Source organism: Phascolarctos cinereus, unplaced genomic scaffold, assembly GCF_003287225.1.
Source record: "Phascolarctos cinereus isolate Bilbo 61053 unplaced genomic scaffold, phaCin_HiC Scaffold_2;HRSCAF=192, whole genome shotgun sequence".
Lineage (NCBI taxonomy): Eukaryota > Metazoa > Chordata > Mammalia > Diprotodontia > Phascolarctidae > Phascolarctos > Phascolarctos cinereus.
Window position 1 is genome coordinate 354,439,780 of NW_027555625.1, and position 21,634 is coordinate 354,461,413.

Consider the following 21,634-nt stretch of genomic DNA (forward strand, 5'->3'; position numbering starts at 1 on the left):
GCATGTAATCCCAGTGGTTGGAGGACAGGCTGGAGAGGGAGAAAGAATTTGGAACTCAAAATTTTTAAAAAATGAATGTTTAAAAAAAAAGATATGAAGAAAGGGATGGTTTCAGAGAAACCCAGGAAGACTTGGGTAAATTGATCCAGGGTGAAGTGAATAGAATCAGAGGAATAATTTATATGGTAAAAGCATTTTAAAGACAAACAACTGTGAAAGAACTCAGGTTAACACAATCAACTATCAAGATTCCAGAAAATCAGTGATGAAACATGCTGACAAGCAAGCTCTCCCAACAGAAACATGAAATCAGGGCGAAGACTGAGACATACGTGTTATAGACACAGCCAATGCGAGAATTTATTTTGCTTGACTGTGCATGTTCGTTACATGTATTTTCTTTTCTTTTTCAATTGTAGGAAGGACAGAAAAAATAGATTATTATTCATCAGGAAAATTATTTCTTAAAAAGAAAAAATATTCACAGATACCATGTCCCACCCACCTCGAAGCTTCTCTTCTCTAAGCTAAATCCCCTTGGTTCCTTCCATTGGTCCTCATGATACGAATGTTAAGTCTCTCGTTGACTCTTCTGGATACTATCCAGTTTATCAGTGTCCTTCGTAAACTGCAATGACCAGACCTGAATACAATATTCCAGATGGGGTCTCACAAGAGCAGTGTACAGTGGGATTATCATCTCCGTATTCCTAGAAGTTATGCCTCTCTTAACGCAGCCCAAGGTTGCATTTGTTTTTATGGTTTCCATAGCACATTGCTGACTCATATTGAGCTCATAGCCCCCTAAACTCCTTAGATCCTTTTCACAAAAACTATCCTATAACTATGTCTCCCCCATAATATGCTTCTGAAATAGATTTTTTTTGGTACCAAAATGCAAGACTTGACATTTATCATTACTGGATTTAGCTATTACTTGGTTTTTGTTTGTTTGTTTTTAGTGAGGCAATTGGGGTTAAGTGACTTGCCCAAGGTCACACAGCTAGTACAGTAGCTATTACTTGTTGACAAGTGCAAGTGATTACCTATGAGGTCACATCTGCCTCTTTGCATTAGGACCTTTAGTTCTTGCTTCTTGCTTAAACTTTGCTCATTGTATTTGAGACCATGAGTTTCTTGGATTTTGTCTCCTGTGAACTTCTGGGTGTCTCAATTACTATTCTTTTGTTTTCATTGTACCTACTCTCTTTGGCATGTAATGTGGGGGATATACATAGGTGGTTTTCTCTCCCTCCCCCATCCCTTTGAGTTTAAAAGCCCCTTTAATTAGATTTGCAAATCATCTGACAAATACATTCTTACCAATCTTTGCTAGGTTTACTCCATCTCTGTCCAGGAATCTGTCATCCATATATTTTACGCTATGGTCCAGAAATCCAAATCCTATTACCAAACGTCATGTTCTAAACCAGCTGTTCACTTCCCTAATTAATTTTTCTCTTCACCAGCCCTTGTCTTCGGTGGGCAACAGTTAAGAAAACATAACCTGTGCTCTTATGGTTTTCAGCTTCTTGCCCAACACTGCATAATTATTGGCAATATTTTTAAAGTTCCTTCTGGTAATATTTCTGCGCAAATGAATAAATCTCAAGAGTCTGTCTGTTGTCTTTAATATGTTCTCCAGGAAGAGACTTTTCCTTCTAGTTTGCCTCTGAACTCTTTGAAATCCATTCTTCAAACATCTATGGTACATGTCAACCTATGTCCAGCTTTCATTTCCTTATCAGAAACTATCATATGGAATCAATATGTCCCTCCCCCACAAAGTTTCCATCATTTCTACTTTCAAAGTCTAGCTCTTCCTTGTTGGTGAGAATCAGGTCCAAGAGAATAGTTCCTCTCTACTTTCTGAAAGATGAAATTAATAGTTAAGGCAAAGCAAGAAATTTCTAGCTGCTTTGCTTCTGGGAGAAAAGGAAGGAGGGGGAATGAGAGAGAGCTAGCAAATATCCAGATGATTTCAGTCTTCTATAACTATAATATCATGCTGCCAGGCCAGGCCATATAAATGGGATCATAGTTCTAGAGACAGAGGGTACTTCTCTGCCATCTATTCCACTTTACAATTGAGGAAAGAGGCCCAGAGAAGTGAAGCCATTTCTTACTCCACTGATCTTCACCCAAATGCTTTCTGCCTCTGGTTCCTGGATTTCCCCACACAACACTTCAATATATTCATGACTTCAGTGTGATTACTTGATACAGTCACTGCATACAATGTTACTGTACTAATTCCTTTATCTATTCTGTTGCTTTTGAATAAGGTGCAGCCTTCCTGAGTCACATTCCCATCACAAATTCCATTTCAACAAGTATCAGTGATACATTTGAAGTCAAATGTGTCTGCTTGTATTAGAAGATTTAGTTCACCTGGCAGACAAGTGTGTGATTTTAAGGATCAAAGAGATAGAATCATGGAATCTTAAAATACTGATGCGAGAAATAATCTTGCAGGATATCTAGTCCTGCAACTCTCTGACCAAAGAACTTTCTCCATAGCACTCCTGACAAGTGGTCACACACTCTCTAATTGAAGATATTTAGCAATAAGCAACTCATAAGTTAGAGGTGGGAGGGGTCTTAAAGGCCTCTCATTTTACAGCTAGGGAAACTGAGTCCCAGAGAGGTTAAGTGACTTGCCCAAGGTCACACGATTAATAAATCCTCTGACTCCAAAGCCTTTCCACTGTTCCCCTGCCTTTTATATACATCTAAGCCTAGATAAGGTCACTTTGCAACCAGTCATCACTTACAGGAATATGCTTTAGTTAGTGAGGAGGACATCCTAATTAATCTTCAAAGTAGACATTAAAATCCTGCACCAAGGCCCAAAAGGATAGAAATAACCAATTCCCTGCTCCTAGGACTTAAAATCTTTCTGTTGGTCTGGAATTATGTTATTTCAGACTAAGTTTGAGCCATTGTTAGGGCTCACAAATCATTTGATTTCAGGGAGGTTTTGCAATACATATTTATCAAGCTTTACCTAACTCCCTAAAAGGTTTGCATAAACCAAATTTTTGTAATTTAGCTTTATTTTAAATGCACCAGGGAGACATTCTACTAAACACACCAAATGGTGAATTCTTTGGTAAAGTAAAAAAAAAAAATTTATCTTTCCTTGTCTCACCCCAGCCTGATTTTTAAAATGTTTTCCAGGTGTTACTGAAACCTAATAAGACTACAAATTAATTAGCTTAAAATGTATAAATTCTAACTCTGACTCTAACACCAACTCACTCTGTGACCATGGGAAAGTCCCTTTCCCTTTTCAGGACTCATCACAGGGTCATCTACAAAATGAGGGGATGGGACCTAACATGGTATGACTACGATTCCCAGCTCAGCCTCTAACTCACCATATAACCAAGTCACTCCCCCATCTCAGTCTCAATTTCCCCTTCTGTCATGTGAGGAAGCTGAATTACATTGATTCTAAGGTCTCTTTCAGTTCTAAAATTCTATGACCTGTTCATTCTATACTTATTTATTAGTCATCTGTTCTGGGAAGTGGCTGCAAGTTCGGCCCTAGAGAGGAGCTGAGAAAATGAACCTCCCTCCCTTCTTTGTAGAGGTTAGCAATTATTGGAATACACCATGGTATATACTGTCAGATTTCATGGAAATGCTGCTTAGTTTTGCTGAAAGATATTTTGCCTCTTCTCCCACCAGCCTTTTCCTTTTTATTCTTTGTGACACAGGATAGCCTGCTGGGTAGGTGACAGCAAGGGATATATTTGGAAATGAAGGTAGCGTAAAAAAAACCCACTAGGGGCACCCTTCCCCACTGCCTTCTCTCAATCCCCCTCCATGGGCCAGGTCTCCCAAAACCCATCCAAGATGACTAGGTGCAAGGTTGCCCTTCACCCACTACCCTTCCCTTTCACCGAGGCTTTTTGACAGCCTAGGAGATGAGAGACAACAATTCTACTGCTTCAGAGGAGATGGAGAATCACGAGGCCTTGCCCCTTGATCATCTACTTCTTCCTACGGTCCTCCAGGTCTTAGTATCTAGTCCACATCCATCTGCCCTGCAACTGAACTTTTAAAAAATCTGTTGTCTCTCCCAATCAGAGGGTGAATTCCTTGAGAGTAGAGAGTGTCTCACTTTTCCTATTTGTATCCCCAGTACTTGGCACATAATAAATACTTTCTCATTCATTTAACATTTTTAAAAGACGTGGTCCATGCCCTCAGGGAGCTTATAGTCTAGAATAAAGATAAGATACAACCACAGATTACCATAACATACAACATACTATAATAAATGCAAGAAAGAATTATGAAACAAAGTGCTATATGAGGACTGAGGAAGTAAATTACCAATCAGGGGAATCAGGGAAGGTTTCCCAAAAGAGACAGCATTTGAATCAGTCTACAAAGAATGAGATTCAATGGGCAAACTGGGACTGGGGACATAGAGAATAACAAAGACGAGGCAGCATTGGTCCAGAGGGAGCAGCTGAAGTCATAGGAGTGACTGAGATTGTCAAGGGAAAGAGCAGGGGAGAGGACAGTGAGATCAGCCCAAATGAAGAGGAGGGATACCACTGCTATGGCCAAAGGAAGGACAGGAGGAGAAGATGGAGAATGCGACCACTGAGTTTTGAGGCATGGAGAATGATGGAGAAAGGAATGGATCAGATGCTCTGCATCTTTTCAGGGAAGCAGGAGCATCTATCTTAAGTGTGAGGTGGAGGAGGGTCAGCATAGTTCACAGGATCATAAATGTTCTGGAAAGTACCGTAAAAGTCAAGTCCAGTCCCCTGGTTTTTATAAACTGAGGCCAAGACAAGTTACATGACTGGCCCAAGATCACATAGGCTGTAAAGCAGCAGAGCTAGGATTTGAACCCAGTATCTCTTACTCTAAAATCATCGAGAAGAAAAGGTTTGGAACAGACCTAGTGGGGAAGGAGGTAGAGACTCAAGAAGGGCAGACCAGGATTCTGAAGTCTCTTCCAACTCTGACATGTTTTTTTAAACCCAAACTCTGATTTCATCAGGGTAGAGAGCTCCTAGTGAAGAAATGTCCAACACCAATGTAGATGGTAATTGTTCTACAAATTATAATTTTTTTATTCTTCATATTTTTTATATTTTTAAAATTTATTTATTTTTTAGTTTTCAACATTTACTTCCACAAGATTTTGAGTTTCAAATTTTCATCCCATCTCGCCCCTCTCCCCACCCCAAGATGGAATGCATTCTGAATTTCCCTTCCCCTAGTCTGCCCTCCCTTCTATCTCTCCCTCCCTTCTCTTATCCCCTTCTCCTTCTACTTTCCTGAGAGAGATTTCTGTACTCCATTTCCTATATTTCTTCTTTCTCAGTTGCATGTGAAAACTTTTTTTTTTAACATGTGCTTTTAAAACTCTGGCTTCTAAATTTTCTCTGTTCCTCCCTCCCCACCCACCCTCACTGAAAAGGCAAGCAACTCAATACAGGTTATACATGTGCAGTTATGCAAAACATTTCCATAGTAGCCATGTTGTGAAAAACCAATTCTATTTCCCTTAATCCTATCCCGCCCCCCCCATTTATTCTATTCTTTCTTTTGACCCTTACAAATTATAATGTTAAATGAATACTATGGAAGTGTTTTGGATAACTGCACATGTATGGCCTGTATTGACTTGCTTGCCTTTTCAATGAGGGTGGGTGGGATGGGAGGAAGGGAGAAAATTTGGAACCCAAAGTTTTAAAAACACGTTTAAACATGTTTCCACATGCAACTGGGAAATAAGAAATACAGGAAATGAGGTACAGAAATCTATCCTGCCCTACAGGAAAATAGAAGGGGAAGGGGATAAGAGAAGGGGAGGGAGAGACAGAAGGGAGGGCAGACTAGCGGAAGGGGCATTCAGAATGCATGCCATCTTGGGGTGAGGGTAGGGGCGAGATGGGGCGAAAATATGGAATTCAAAATCTTGTGGAAGTAAATGTTGAAAACTAAAAATAAATAACATTGTATTAAAAAAATTACAATGTTGAGAGAGCTCTGGGACACTGAGAGGTTAAGTAACTTGCCCAGGGTTACAGAGCCAGTGTGAGATTGGCTGAAGTGAGATTTGAACTCTCAATCCACTACTCCTGGCTTCCTCTTGACATCCTATGTTCTATGATTATTGCTCTTGCTTAAAAGAAGGCATAATAACATACATTTTGATGAGATTTGACCTGAACATCCCAGAAATTCAGGCACTATCCCAAGCCCCAGGGCCTGTGCCTACCATGGCCGCAGTAATCCCAGGATAGAGCCGCAGGACGCCAACATTTCTCTCCATGCTGCTGTGTACCACAAGTTGTTTGTTCATACTCGCCTTCAGAATGAGTTCACGGTTGACTGTTGGGCACAGAAAGAAAGCTACTGAAGACTTCCACAGGAGAAGCTATTCCCAAGTGCCTGTTTCTGTCCTGTGTTGGAGGGGCTTAAGGTCTGCTATTCCCTTACTGCTGCTCCCTTCATTCAAATCCTTCTTATTCTTCCAGGCCCTGCATCTATTCTACCTCATGCAAATCTTTCCCACTGTCCCTGCCCATGCCCATTTCTCCATTCTCTGGATTCCTGCAGCCCTTAGACCCTTGACTGCATGGTTCCTGTATTTGTCACTTGCAAAAACTGTGCATATGTCCTGTCTCCCTCAGGATAGTGTGAGTTCCTCAAGGTCACATGTCACCTAGCTCCTCTCCAAGTCTGGTCCCCTACCCCACCCCACCCACAGCAGAGCACAGCAAGGCTAAAAACATTCAACTGGTGTTCAGCAATGGACTGCATTTGTTTAACAAAACAGGGGGACAGGACAATCTCACCAGGTCTTCAGCCACCTTTCACTTTCACCCTCCCCCAGACACACTTATGCAGATGACATCAGATTATAGTGAACGGAGAGGGCAGATCTGAAGGGCCAAAGAAATCATAGAAGAGCAAGATTGTGAAAATAGGGGGTGAACCAGAAAAACATTGTACACAGTAACAGCAACATTGTGTGATGACCAACTTGGGTAGACTTAACTCTTCTCAGCAATGCAATGATCTAAGACAATTCCAAAAGACTCATGATAGAAAATGCTATCTATATACAGAGAAAGAATTATGGATCAGATGCATATGAATGCAGATCAAAGCATACTATTTTTTCTTTCTTTTTTACTTTTTGTGTTTGTTCCTTCTCATGGTTTTTCCCTTTGGTTCTAATTCTTCTTTACATCAGGACTAATGTGGAAATATATTTAATATGATTGTACATGTAGAGCCTATATCTGATTGATTGCATGCTATCTTGGGCAGGGGAGAGTGGAAGGAGGGGGAGAAAATTTAGAACTCAAAATCTTGTAGAAGTGAATGTTGAAAATTAAAAATAAATAAATTAACAAAGAACATTTTTAAAAAAAGGAAGTGGGAGGTGTATGTAGAAAGGTCTAAAGTGATATTTGTTGGGGTTTTTTTTAACATCATCTGATCACTTCCTTTTCCTTCTATCTGCCCCTTCCAGAGTTGCTACCCACAGTGATGGATCCCAATATCCTGCCCTCTCCAGGCCTCGGTTTCCTCATCTATAAAATGAAAGGATTAGACTAAAGGACTGCTAAGGCCCTTCCATCTCTAGCATTTTAAATTAGGTATTCTAAGTTCTCTCTCTTATCTGATGTTCTATGTTCTGATTACTTTTGTTTAAAGAAAGGTAAGACAAGGGCAGTTAAGTGGCTCGGTGGATAGAGCACTGCGCCTGGAGTCATCTTACTGAGTTCAAATCTGGCCTCAGACACTTACTAGCTGTGTGACCCTGGGCAAGTCACTTAACCCTGCTTGCCTCAGTTTCCTCATCTGGAGAATGAGCTGGAGAAGGAAATGGCAAACCACTCCAGTATCTTTGCTGAGAAAACCCCAGATTGGATTATAAAAAGTCAGACATAACTGAAACGACGGAACAAAAAGAAAAACAACAAATGAAACTTAATGTGTTAGGATTTGACCTTGCAGTCACCCTTCTAAGCTGAAGAAAACACCTCAGCCTCACATATACTGAATGAATGAATTTAATATTCAGAGAAACCTTGTGAGAGAAACAAGTCAAGTGGAAGCAGAGTGACCACTTCTCAGGTCTCACCAGATGACCTCTAAGATGACCTTTCTCCCTCTAAAAGCACCATTGAATTGGTTGGAGAGCTCCTTGAGGGGAAGGGCTATGTCTTACACAGTTCTGTATTCTACACAGAGTCCAAAGCAGCCTTTAGGGAATAAGAACATTAAATTCAGGGTCAGAAGACCTGGGTTCAAATCTTGATTCCAACACTTTCTAGTGACGTGACTGTGGCCAAGTTACGTCCCTCCCTCCTCTGTACTATAGTTTCTCCCTCTGTAAAGTGAGAACCATAATAATAGCTAGCACTTATATAGAACTCTTAAGTGTTTCAAAGTGTTTTACAAATATTATCTTATCTGATCCTCACAATAAGCCTGAAAGATTGGTACTAGTATTATTATCATCCTCATTTTACAGATGAGGAAACTAAAGCTGAGAGAGTTTAAGAAACTTGCCCAGGGTAACACAGCCAAAGTGTCTGGGTTGAGATTAAAACTTGGGTCTTCTTGACTCCAAATTCAGCTCTTCTATGCCGAGCCCCTCACTGCCCAATAATAACACTTGAACTACCCACTTCACAGGGTTATTGAAAAGAAAGTACTTTGTAACTCTGAAAGTCCTATAGAAATTATTAATGATTGAGTTATTAATTATTCAATTAAATGATTTAGAAGAGACTTACGACAACTCCTTTCCTCTTTTACTAACCCAAAATGGGCTTACAACAGGGCCCTGTACTAAGAGATCAAAATTCCTGAACTGACTGATGTTTTGACTCCCACAACTCTATGAGACCTTAGGCAAGTCACTTCCCTCTTCAATTCTCTCCTATTTCAGATGGAGCTAATAATGCCTGCCCAGCCTCCTTCCCAGGGTTTCGGGGAAGATCAAATTCATTGACTCATTTAGACATTAAACAGATGTGAAGGACCCTGTGCTTACTGCTAAGAGAGACAATGAAGGGGCAGCCAGGTGGCACAGTGGATAGAGCACCAGCCCTGGAGTCAGGAGGACCTGAGTTCAAATCTGTCTCAGATACTTGACACTTAGCTGTGTGACCCTAGGCAAGTCAAGTAACCCCATTGCCTAGAAAAAAAAAGAGACAGACAGACAGACAAACAGACAGGTACTGAAAAGAATGAAGCCTAGTCCCTGCCCTCAAGAGATGGAATGTGACCTGGGTCCCTGCATTAGTGACCACGCACAATAAATGCCACTCCTCAGGTGGCCTCACTTTAAGGAAACCCACCAATTGTAGATCATGAAAGGCCAGAGCTGGCAGGGACCTTCAATCATAGAATCACAAAACATTAGCAAAGGAAGGGGCAGCTAAGTGGTACAGTGGATAGGGCTCCAGCCTTGGAGTCAGGAGGACCTGAGCTCAAATCCAGCCTCAGACACTTGACACTTACTAGCTGTGGGACCCTGGGCAAGTCACTTAACCCCGACTGCCTCACCAAAAACAAACACACACACACACACACACACACACACACAAGCAAAGGGAAAGGGTCCTCAAAAATAATTGAACATAAAATCAGAACTTTAGAACACAGAACATAGAATGTCAAAGCTAGAAGAGATTTTAGCATGTAGGCCAATTCTCTCATCACACAGAGACGAAAACTGAGCCATAGTGAGGTGAGCTGATTTGCTCAATATCACAGGCAACTTAGTGAAAGATCCCAGCCCTAGTCTCTGGATTCTAATCCCATGTTTTTTCTACTAGACCAAGCTGCCTCTCAGCACAATATTATGGAAGGTAGTTTCACGCTACATTATTAAAATATGAGACACTTATGTTTTTTAATAAACTAAGGAAAATGTATTTATTATAATTTCAAGGTCAAGGGGAGTAGGAGTGACTGATTTGGGAGATAGGCATGGAGGCCTGGGTACAGGGCCTGTGAATACTAACCGCACTCCTCACTGCCCCCACTGTCCTGCCATCAATCAGTCCCCATACAATGGAGGGGCCAGGATCATTCGAACAAGGGAATTCTGTCTCAGCTGGGAGGCCAGATAAGGCAGCAGACAAGGGTCGATGTGCCATTGCCTTCCAGTTTTCCAAGAGTTATGGCTCCAAGGGGAAAATATTTACACACAGACCTTAATTCCTGCCTACAAACCAGCCCCTGGCTTTTAATTAAATGGACTGATAGATAAACAGTGACTCAATCAGAACATCTCACCCAAGGTCCTTCAATCCCCAGGGAAAGACAAGAGGAATGTCAGACCCAGGCAGCACCCAGGGCCTTCCTCTGCTGATTACATCTATCTCAGAGAATCAGAAAAATCTTAAAAGAGTCCTCAGAGGCCTCCTCCCATTGCAAGAGTCCTCTGAATAAAATCTCTTTGCTTCAGTAATTTCAGTGATGGGAAATTCACTACTTCACAAAGCAGTCATGTATCTGAAAATTTAGAGATTCAATTCCATTTTATTAAGTGCCTACTGTATGCTTAACCTTGAACAGAGCCATAATTTTTCTCACACCTCCCCTCCCGGCCCACTTTGACTGCTAGGTTTCTCTTCCTTCTCCTGTTTCTGCAGTATGATAGAAAAAACAATGACCCACATTAAAGGTAACTTTCAAAGCCTTCTAATAACCAGACCCCTATCAAGTGATCCAGCATTATCACCAAATAACAGATGATCAGAGATAATAGGGAGTTCAGAGGTCTCTGTTCTAACCTGAACCCAATGTCTCACCTACAGGTTTGGGGGAATGTCACTGCCATTCAGGTGAAAAGGACCCAGGCCTTTCTAGGGGGAGTGAGTCAATAATTTAACAGCTCAAGAAGAGTCTAAGGTCCCACTAACAGATGCAAATGTTTAGGCTAAGGAAGTGATGATTTCATTATACTCTACTCTGATCAGACCACATCTGAAATACTATGCTCAGTTCTAGAGGTCATATTTGGAAGAAGGAAGGGAGCAAACATTTATTAAGCATCTACTATTAGCCAGGCAATTTACAAATACTTATTTCATTTGATCCTCACAATAACCCTGGGAGGTAGGTGCTGTTATTACCTCTCTTTTATAGTTTAGATAACCGAGCCAGGCAGAGGTTAAGTGACTTGCCCAGGGTCACAAAGCTAGTACTGGAGGCTGGATTTAAACTCGGGTCTTCCTGATTCCAGGCCCAGCGTTCTATCCGTTATGCACCTAACTGCCTCTAGCATCATAAGATCAAAGAAGGGACATTAGGGGCTTCATAATCAAACCTTTACATTTTGTAGTTAAAGAAATTGAGGTGGGGGGCAGGTAGGTGGTGCAGTGGATAGAGCACCAGCCCTGGAGTCAGGAGGACCTGAGTTCAAATCCAGCCTCAGACACTTGACACTTAACTAGCTGTGTGACCTTGGGCAAGTCACTTAACCCCACTGCCTAGTCAAAAAAAAAAAAAGACTACACCTCAATAGGTGTAGAGAGGTTTTGATTTCCCCAAAGTCATACAGGTAACTGCTGATTGAGCCAAGATTTAGAAGCCATATTTCAAGGAGAGGATTCTTTCCATCGTATCATTCCAGGGAGTCAGAAACACTGAGCGGCTGAATTGTGTTCAGAGGACAACCACCAAGATAATGAGGGGACTCAAAACTATCCATCTAAAACAACTAAGGGGCAGCTAGGTGGCACAGTGGATAGAGCACCGGCCCTGAAGTCAGGAGGACCTGAGTTCAAATCCAGCCTCAGTCCAAACATGTGACACTTACTAGCTATGTGACCCTGGGCAGGTCATTTAACCTCAATCGCCTGAAAATAAAAAACAAAACAAAACAAACAAAAATAAAATAAAACAACTAAGGCTGTTTAGCCTGACAAAGAGAAGACTTGGAATAGATAGGACTGCTGTCTTCAAGTGTCAGAGAATTTAGAACAAGAGGGAAATGTTGCTGAGAGGCAAATTTCAACTCAATGCAAAGAGAGTGTCCTTACAAATTCCAGCTGCCTGAAAGTAGAATGAGCTGCTTTGGGAGGGGAATAGGCATTTTTATGGGGCCTCTGATATGTCAGGCACCGTGCCAGTGAAGCCAGAGCTCTGTCCACTGAGCCACCAGGTGCCAAAGTGATTTTTTTTTAAAGCACAGGTCTGACCATGTCACTCCTCCGCTAACAAAACTTCAATGGCTCCCCAGTACCTCTAGTATCAAATACAGACTCTTCCATCGGACACGTAAAGCCCCTTGACCTTCGTTTGTAGCCTCATTATATATGAATCCCTCTCACATGCTCTACTGACCAGTTTGCCTTGTCTCCTCACACACGCCATTCCAGCTCCCATCTCTGTGGCTTTGCACAGGCCATCCCCTGAGTCCAGAATGCCCTCTTCACCTCCATTTCTGAGAATCTCCAATTTCCTTAAAATCTCAGCTCAAACACTTATCTGCTACATGGGCTTTCCTGGTTCCTCCCAAGCTAGTCAACGCCATCTCCACAGTACTCCCAAGAGCCCCAACCGTGTTAAAATGGAATTAGGAAATATTTTAACAAAATAAATAAATGCAATAAAACATACATAATATTAACATGTGGTTATCTAAGTCAATATGCAGCCCCCAGGGACCTTATGTAAGCTTAGTGGCCCCCACTTTTCTATTTGACTTTGACATCACTGGCCTAGAGCACTGAAATTTGCCTAGAGTGACTTATTAGGAATCAGGAAGATATGAGTTCAAATTCTGCCTCAGACACTTATTAACGCTGTTGACACCAGGCAAGTAATTTTTCTGCTCTCAGACTGTTTCTTTATCTGTAAGATGAAGATGATAATAATAGCACCTACCTCAGTGGGTTATTGTGAATGCCAAATGGGATAACATACTTAAAGTACTTTTTAATAAATCATAAAGCACTATACAAATGCCAGCTATTATTGACAAGTTAAATGAATTGTCCAGCCAGGTTCACAGAGCAAACATGTGCCAATAACAAGACTTGAACCCAAGAGATCCTCGTTCTCCACTTCATCATTCTGCCTTTCCCGCCTGGCACATAGGGTGCTTAATAAAATCCCAGGCAACAACAGAAATAATAAAGTATCAGGGAAACTTCATAAGCATCCCTAAGTGGAAAGAAGGGCCCCAGAGAATAGAAATTCCACAGTGCAAAGGCTCTCTGCATCACCCCTTGTGCACGCGCGCGCACACACACACACACACACACACACACACACACACACACACACACACACCCGCCATGCCAAAGCAACTGCTCCAGGGCGGCAGCAAAAACCATCACAGAATATTAGAGATTAACTAGTTAGTCCAATCTCCTCATTTTATAGATGAAGAAACTGAGGTCCAGAGAGAGAAACTGACTTATCCAATCTCCCATATCTAGCAAGTCTTTGTTGCTGTTCAGTCATGTCTAACTCTTCATGTTCCAGTGAACCATAGCATGCTGATACTGTATATGAGGTTTTCTTGGCAAAGATCCTGAAAGGATTTGCCATTACTTATCTTCTCCACTGGATTAAGACAAATAGAAGTTAAGTGACTTGCCCAGGGTCACCCAGTTAGTAAGTGTTTGTGGCTGGATTTGAACTTGGGCCTTCCTGACTCCATTCCCAACTCTCTATCCACTACATCACCTAGCTGCTTCTGAAGCAAGTTTAAAGCAAGTCTAGTCTACCCCCAATCTGACATTCTTTTTCTCTATCTAGACTTCAGATTTCAACAGCATAAGGAAATTCCCAGGGAGGAAATTCCCTCTAGTAAAGCAAATGGTAAGATTCAAACCCAAGTCAATTGTCTTTCTACTACACGAGGCTGCCTCCACCAGACACAGAAAGACATACCTCAGGAACATCAATAGCATACCTCCTCTGATGCCATTCTCAGGAGAAAAACCAGGAGAGCAGAGAGACAATCACAGAAAGGACGGTGCTGAGGGCTCCAACTGATGGTTCCACGAAACCAAGCCATGAACATAATCTTCCTGTTCCCTGCCCTCTCCTCACATTCAGTCAAGCTCTCAGCAACCTGAAGCAACCAGTTGGTTGCTTCAAGAACCCATCAGCAGTACTGTCCCTCTGTGTGTTCCTTAAGTACCTCTCAGCATCAGCAGAAGAACCAAAGTGAGTGGCCCTAAGGACAGCTGTGCTCAGTAAGTATCCAGGGGACAGTGAAATCTTCCTGGGACAGTGTGTCCCCTCTGTCCTTCTTTTGCCACTGAGTCCTACATTCTTTCTCCCTTCCTATTTTACCTGACTATACAAAGGGGCAGTGTGTATAGACAGTCAGCCTGAGAGTCAAGAAAACCCGGGTTCAAATTTTGCCTCTGGCACATACTGTGTGATCCTGGAAACTCCTCAGTTCCCTAGGCAAATCTCTTAGATTCCAAGTTACAGACGAGTGGCCAATCTGCCTTGGTGGGAGGAGTCATCACACTGGAGTTCCCTTCATCAATGAAATCAAACATCAGGACAGCCAAAAAATACAGTGACACAGAAAGGTGCTGGTTTCTTTTAGGCTCTCTGCCCAGGGAAATCCCCAGCAGCTTTGTCATCTATGCACCAAGAGGCATCTGGGTTTTCTCAAGGTCTCAGGTGCAGTCAGGTGATGTGATTTCTGTGATTGGCTAGCTTTATGACCTTGAGCTAGTCACAGTCAATTAATATACAAGTATTTCCCCAGTGACCAGTACAAGCAAGTTCTTGCACCTGGCCCAGAGGGAAATCACAACATCACAGATGTAGAAATGTAGAGATAGAGGAGGACCTTCAAAGTATCTTCAAAGTAGTGAGCTGGGATTCCAACCCAGGTCCTCTGACCCCAAACACAATCCTATTTCCACTGCCCCTACTTCTAAAGAGCTATGATTTATCCTTCCATGCCTCAATGGATGGCAATTACCATACAGTGGAGAAAACACTGGCTGTTGAGTCAATGGACCTTACTTCAAATTCTGCCTGATACTACCCTTGTTGCCTTGAGCAAATCATTAAAATTCTCTGGCCTCAGTTTCTTCATTCGCAAAATGGAGAATTTGCAGTATGTGACTTCTGAAAGTCTCCTATAGACAAATTTTTGAATTTATTATTGCCAAAAATGGGCAGCTAGGTGGCGCAGTGGATAGAGAACCGGCCCTGGAGTCAGGAGAACCTGAGTTCAAATTCAGCCTCAGACACATAATACTCACTAGCTGTGTGACTCTAGGCAAGTCACTTAACCCCAATTGCCCTCACAAAAAAAAATTAAAAATAAAAATAAAATAATGCTATGCATGTCGGGGGCAGCTAGGTGGCACAGTGGATAGAGCCCTGGCCCTGAAGTCAGGAGGACCTGAGTTCAAATCTGACCTCATACCAAACACTTGACACTTACTAGCTGTGTGACCCTGGGCAAGTCACTTAACCCCAATTGCCTAAAAAAAACAAAACCAAAAAAAATGGGCAGCTAGATGGTGCAGTGGAGAGAACACTGGGACTGGAGTCATAAGACTCCTCTTCTTGAGTTCAAATCTAGCCTCAGATAAACTTACTATGTAACATTGGACAAGTCACTTAACCCTATTTGCCTCAGTTTCCTCATCTGTAAAATGAGCTGGATAAGGAAATGGCAAACCACTCCAGTATCTTTGCCAAGAAAACCTCAAGTGAGGCCACAAAGAGTCAGACACAACTGAAATGACTCAACACCAAAAAAAAATTGTCAGAAAAAATTGTAAGAAATCTATCAACTGGAAGCTAATTTTCTACTAATGAGACTTATGGCACTTAGTTAAGGTATGCTTATGCCTGAATAGATGAAACAGTCTACCACTGGGCCTGCACTCAAGGCCTTTCCAGGTTGGGAGGGGCTATCAGGGTTCACACTGAACTGACACCTTTGGAAACATATTATCCTTTACTGAATATGAAGTATCAGGGATATTGCAGGAGCAAAATCTAACCCACGCAGGCTCAGCTGGTTTTTCATTAAAAGATATTTACTTAATTGGCCCACAAGGCTAAACTGTTGACATAACTTCTTGGCGTCCTATATACAAAAGTCAGTGAGTCAAGAGTCAGAAGCTCCTCCCTCAGGCTTGACCAGCACATTAGCACGGATGACAAAGGCGTAGGAGCTCTGGTCAACTGAATCAACCCTATATATCCTTGCTGAATGTCCTTTCCATGCCGGAACTAAGTAAACCTTCTGTTGTTATTGCTAGATGGTCTCCCTTTGCTCCCATCCTGATCCTGAAGCACTAAAGCTAGATGATGACAGGTAGAGAGAGGGAGGAAGGGGAGGGGGAAAGGTAATGGAGAGTACAGCTCTAGAAAGAAAAAAAAAACGATGAGTACAACAAGGTCCTTCCCTTCATGGAACTAATAGATGGTATAAAACAAATACACAAACCAAAAGGAAATGATGCAAAACAAACCATACCTTGGAGCTAAAAAGAAGTTCAAGACAGCAAATGCTGAAGGAGTATGAGAACTAGAGTAATAATAATAAATATTATTGTTATTATCATCTTATTAAGTCATATGTCCACAATACTTCAAGGTTTATAAATGCACTATCCTCCCAAAAACCTGGTGAAGTGGGAGGCACAAATAGAGACCCCAGTCTGGCTTTTAGAGACTAGATGCTTTGACAGACTAAAAGGCAATGAACACGATCAGAGCAGAATGTGGAAGAGGTGGCCCCCCACCTCTTCTTGCGCCTCAAACTCCATTTTCCAAGATTCAAGAATCCAAGAGCTAGAAGGTGCCTTGAAGATCCTCTAGTCCAGAGGTGTCAAACACAGGGCTTGCAACACTCCCGAGTGCAGCCCAAACCAGATTAAAACAAAAATAAAAATACAACAAAACATAGATAACATTGTGTTTTAAAACTGTCAACATGTGATCTACAGAGGTATTATTATGAGATAGAGGCCCCCATTTTTATTTGACGCCACTGTTCAAGTCCATTCACCTCATCCCTCATTTTACAAATGGGAAAAACTGAGGCCAAAAAATGGGAAGTGATTTTCCCAATGTCACAGAGCAAGTCAGTGACAGTCTAGAACCCAGGTGTCCCCTACTCCCAACTCAGTATTCTTGCTACCACACCATGTTGCCTCCCTTGCAATAACTCACTCACCCAATTATTCATTGATGGCTTGGCACCACCTGATTCTTGCAGCCTGTTGGGACTTGGACAGGTGGAAGCTAGCAGAGAGCTCATGATTCACACAGCAAACTCCCCCGCACTCTGCCAGTGGGCACTGGGGCCACTAGGAAGTACCACACTAAACACCACATGAGATTGTGACTCATCTCTCCCCAGGGTGACTGAGGCTGGGAAGGGCCTCCCTCACATCTTGCCTTTGTTGGGTTTTCTCGGGACAAGGGCAGGCAGATACTATGTGCCCAATGTTCTACGAGCTGAAAATAGCTTGTATAATAGCTTACCTCATCTACCATACCCCACCTGGGGGAAGACCCCTAAGGTTAGTTCTCTCTTCTGTAAAAGGAAGGGGTTGGACTGGGTGAACTTCCTTCCAACTCTACTTGCTATGAACTATGCTACTTATCGCCTTCAGCAAATTTCTTCCCTTCCAAAGCAGGGCCTCAGTTTCCCCCTCTTGAATATGAGGGAGTTAATCTGACAGAGCTTTCTTATCCATATGTAGACCGTTCTTGACAACAATTTTACACAGCCCTAAAACTTGGAGTCAAAAGCCCTGGATTCAAACCCCAAGTACAATATTTACTAGTTATGTGACCTTGGATTTGTCTCTTTCCCCTTTGTAGCCTCGGTTTCCACTTCTATAAAATTAGCATTTTGGAATAGATGGTCTCTAAAGTCCACTAAGATTCTCATTGATAATTAGCACCTGCACTGCCTATATCACAGGGGTGTTGTGAGGGGAAAGTCTTTGCAAATCTTACAATGCAATAAAAATGTGAGTTACTGTTATCTTACTGGCATAATGAAGCACATGTAGGATCAGAAACAGAGGAGGGGCCAGTGACATGGCAGCCCCGAGTAGTGAAGGGCTAGCCTGAGTGCTGCACTGACATCCAGGAAGGATGTCAAGCGACCAGAGAAAGATTTGCAATGCATCGGGCAGATCTTCTCAGGGGGAGTTCAGAAGACATCCACAAGACAGAGCATGACGTGCAGATCAGTCAGTCAGTCAACAGGCATATGGATGGACTGAAATCTGCATCAAAAAATGAGAAGGTACTCACACCACTGAGATCATGAATCCCCTGAAGAATTGCTATAATTTGTAATATTACTGAGGTTAATATTATTTTCCTGGACTGATCCACATCATGCTACCTCTGCTCAGACCATCACCTCCTTGCTGGTGACTTGGATTCTGTCCAGGGTCCCTCAACTCGGACAGGTCAGTTTTTGCCAACCTTCCATGCTGCCAGCTGCTCCCTATCTCAAGCTTCCCTTTATATGTTGTGTTCCCCCACTACAATGTAAGCTCCTTGAGGACAGGGATTGTTTCCCTGGCTTCTAATTGTGTCCCCAACACTTACTACAGCACATAGTTAAGTGTTTAATAAATAATAATCAGGTAGCTAGGTGGTGCAGTGGATAGAGCCTTGGACCCAGAGACAGGAGGACTTCAGTTTGAATCCTAACACAAGGTACTTATTACCTACCTGGGTGACCTGGGCAACTCACTTAACCTATTTCAGCCTCAGTTTCCTCATCTGTAAAATAGGAATAATAATATCACCACCTCCTAAGTCTATTGCAAGGATCAAATGAGATAAGCACTATATAAACGCTCGCCAATATTATCTATCTGTCTGTCTCTCTATCCATTCCCTACCCATTCTTCCAGTCCCATTCCCTGCACTCAATTGCTAATGGGGAGTCAGGAAACCTGATTTCTTGTCAATTCTGCCACTAATTGGTAGTATGACCTCACCCATCTCTTCTTTCATTCATTCAGTTCCAGTGGTCTTGCTGCTACACTAAGCTGAGGGTCCACCAGACACAGAAACAGACCCCTCTCAGGGACATAGACACCTAATTCCTTGGATGCCTATCCCAAAAGGAGGACAAAGAAAGTACATGAGCACACCTCGAAGGAACACCCTTAGGGTTCTTGATCCCTGAATCCATTTGTTAAGTAAGCACTGACACTATGTTAGGCATTGGAGATACAAATATAAAAATGAGACCATCCCTACCCTCAAAGAGCTTACATTCTTTGGAAGGAAACAATAGATAATGCAGAAAAGTAAATTGAAAATGCATGCAAAGTAATTTCTAGGGGTGAGGGCACTAGCAACTGAAGGCAATTGGGATGAGCATTATGTAGGAGGGCGCAACTGAGCTGAGCTTTGAAGGAAGCCTGGGATTACACCCAAAGGCAGAGATAAGGAGAGAGTGAATTCCAATCAGGAGGAATGACTCCTACAAAAGTACAGGGGCCAGAGGCAGAATGTCCTGTTTAAGGAAGAACAAATAGGGGGGCAGCTAGATGGTGTAGTGGATAGAGCATCAGCCCTGAAGTCAGAAGGACACGAGTTCAAATCTGACCTCAGACACTTGACATTTCCCAGCTGTGTGACCCTGGATGAGTCACTTAACCCTGATTGCCTAGCCAAAACACAAAAACAAAAAAAAAAAAGAAGAACAAATAGTCTGGTTTGGTTGGAAGTGGAGCTTCTGAAGGAGAGTTAGCCAGCCAGAGTGAGATTGGAAAGGGCTTGTGAGGCCAAGTGAAGGAGTATATATTTTAACCTAGAGGCAATTGTCAAGCCTCAGTTTCTCCCTATACAAATTGATCAGGGCTCGGTTAGCCAGCCAGAGTGAGATTGGAAAGGGCTTGTGAGGCCAAGTGAAGGAGTCTATATTTTAACCTAGAGGCAATTGTCAAGCCTCAGTTTCTCCCTATACAAATTGTGTGTGTGTGTGTGTGTGTGTGTGTGTGTGTGTGTGTGTGTGTGTCTACATCTGTATAGAGCTCTAGAATTCGGGAAGCATTTCCAGATGCACTTGCTCATTCTCATTGTCACAGCTGGAAGGACCCTGAAATAATCTCCAGATGGAGGTGCAGCTGGGGCTCACTTGGTAGATGTGTCAGCGTCCTGAGGGTAGGGTCTAGGTCTGCTCCTTCTCTGTCTCCAGTCCCCTCTAGACTGGGAGCACCCTAAGGGCAAGGAGGGTTCAACCTAGTGAAAAGAGTGCTGGACAAACAAGCCAGGGCAGAGATGGAGCTAAGGAAAGAGAAGGTCAATAGGGTGACAGTAGGGGTAGGGGGTGGCTTCAAGGGAACCTTGGTGCTGTGACTTTTTATAAATGGAAACATTTTGAATACCCTTCACAGATTTCAGCACATGGTAGTGGAAGTCACCTTTCCAATTTGAGCCTGGAAAAAAAATTTAGAACTAGCAACACAATTCATTAACCCAGGGGAATTACTCTTTTAAAAGGCAAAATTTGTATTGTCACAGAGTTTAGGGTGGGTAGAGAAATAACTGCAATTTTTAAACCCTCCCCAAGGAATATCCCATTTCTGTTTTTGGGGGGGGGGTTTTTGTTGTTGTTTTTTGTGAGGCAGTTGGGGTTAAGTGACTTGCCCAGAGTCACACAGCTAGTAAGTGTTATGTGTCTGAGGTCACATTTGAACTCAGGTCCTCCTAAGTCCAGGGCTGGTGCTCTATCCACTGCGCCATCTAGCTGCCCCGAATTTCCCATTTCTGTTCAGAGCATGTGACTTGGCTCTGTCAATAACTTGCTCTGTGACTTTGGGGAAAAATAGTGACAATACCCATAGCTGATTTTTATATAAGGCAGCTAGGTGGCACAGTGGATAGAGTGCCAGTCCTGGAATCAGCAGGATCTGAGTTCAAATTTGGCCTCAGACACTTACAAGCTGTGTAACTCTGGGCAAGTCACTTACCCCTATTTGCCTCAGTTTCCTCATCATAAAAAGAGCTGGAGAAGGAAACGGCAAACAACTCCAGTATCTCTGCCCAGAAAACCCCAAATGGGGACACAACTAATGGACCAAAAAAAAAATTATATAGTGCCTACAATGTGGTAACCACTTTACAAATATCTCCTTTGATTCTCACAACCACATTAGTAGGTAGGTGCTATTATTATCTGTTTTATGGTTGAGGAAATTGAGACAAATGGGGAGGTTAAGTGATTTCCTAAAGGTCACACAGCTAGTGTCTGAAGCTGGATTTGAACTTCAGGACCAGTAATCAATCCCCTGTGCCACCTAGCTGCCTAGGGAAGTGCCTTCTCTTTCTGGGACTCAGTTTCCCCAGCTGTACAATCAAAGCTAGAGGACATCTTAGAGGTTGTCTAGTTCAACCACTTCATTGTACAGATTAAGAAACTGAGGCGCAGGGGCAGCTAGGTGGTGCAATGGATAGAGCTCTAGAATGGGCCAGCTCTGGAGTCAGGAGGACCTGAGTTCAAATCCAGCCTCAGACCAGACACTTGACACTTACTTATTGTGTGACCCTAGGCAAAAAAAAAAAAAGAAAGAAAAAGAAACAAGAAACTGAGGCCCAGAGCAGTTAGATAATTTGCTCAAGGCAAATTGAGCAGAGCCAG

At 42.6% G+C, this 21,634-nt stretch overlaps 1 protein-coding gene across 2 annotated transcripts in view; it reads right to left on the minus strand.

The window, feature by feature from the left end:
* The window catches only part of ASPG (asparaginase), a 133,933-nt gene that overhangs the window by 70,250 nt on the left and 42,049 nt on the right, over positions 1-21,634 (minus strand). For both annotated transcript variants that reach the window (XM_020971230.2, XM_020971229.2), the window contains exon 7: positions 6,254-6,366. In XM_020971230.2, the coding sequence (XP_020826889.1) occupies positions 6,254-6,366 (113 nt within the window). The remainder of the gene's footprint in view (positions 1-6,253; positions 6,367-21,634) is intronic.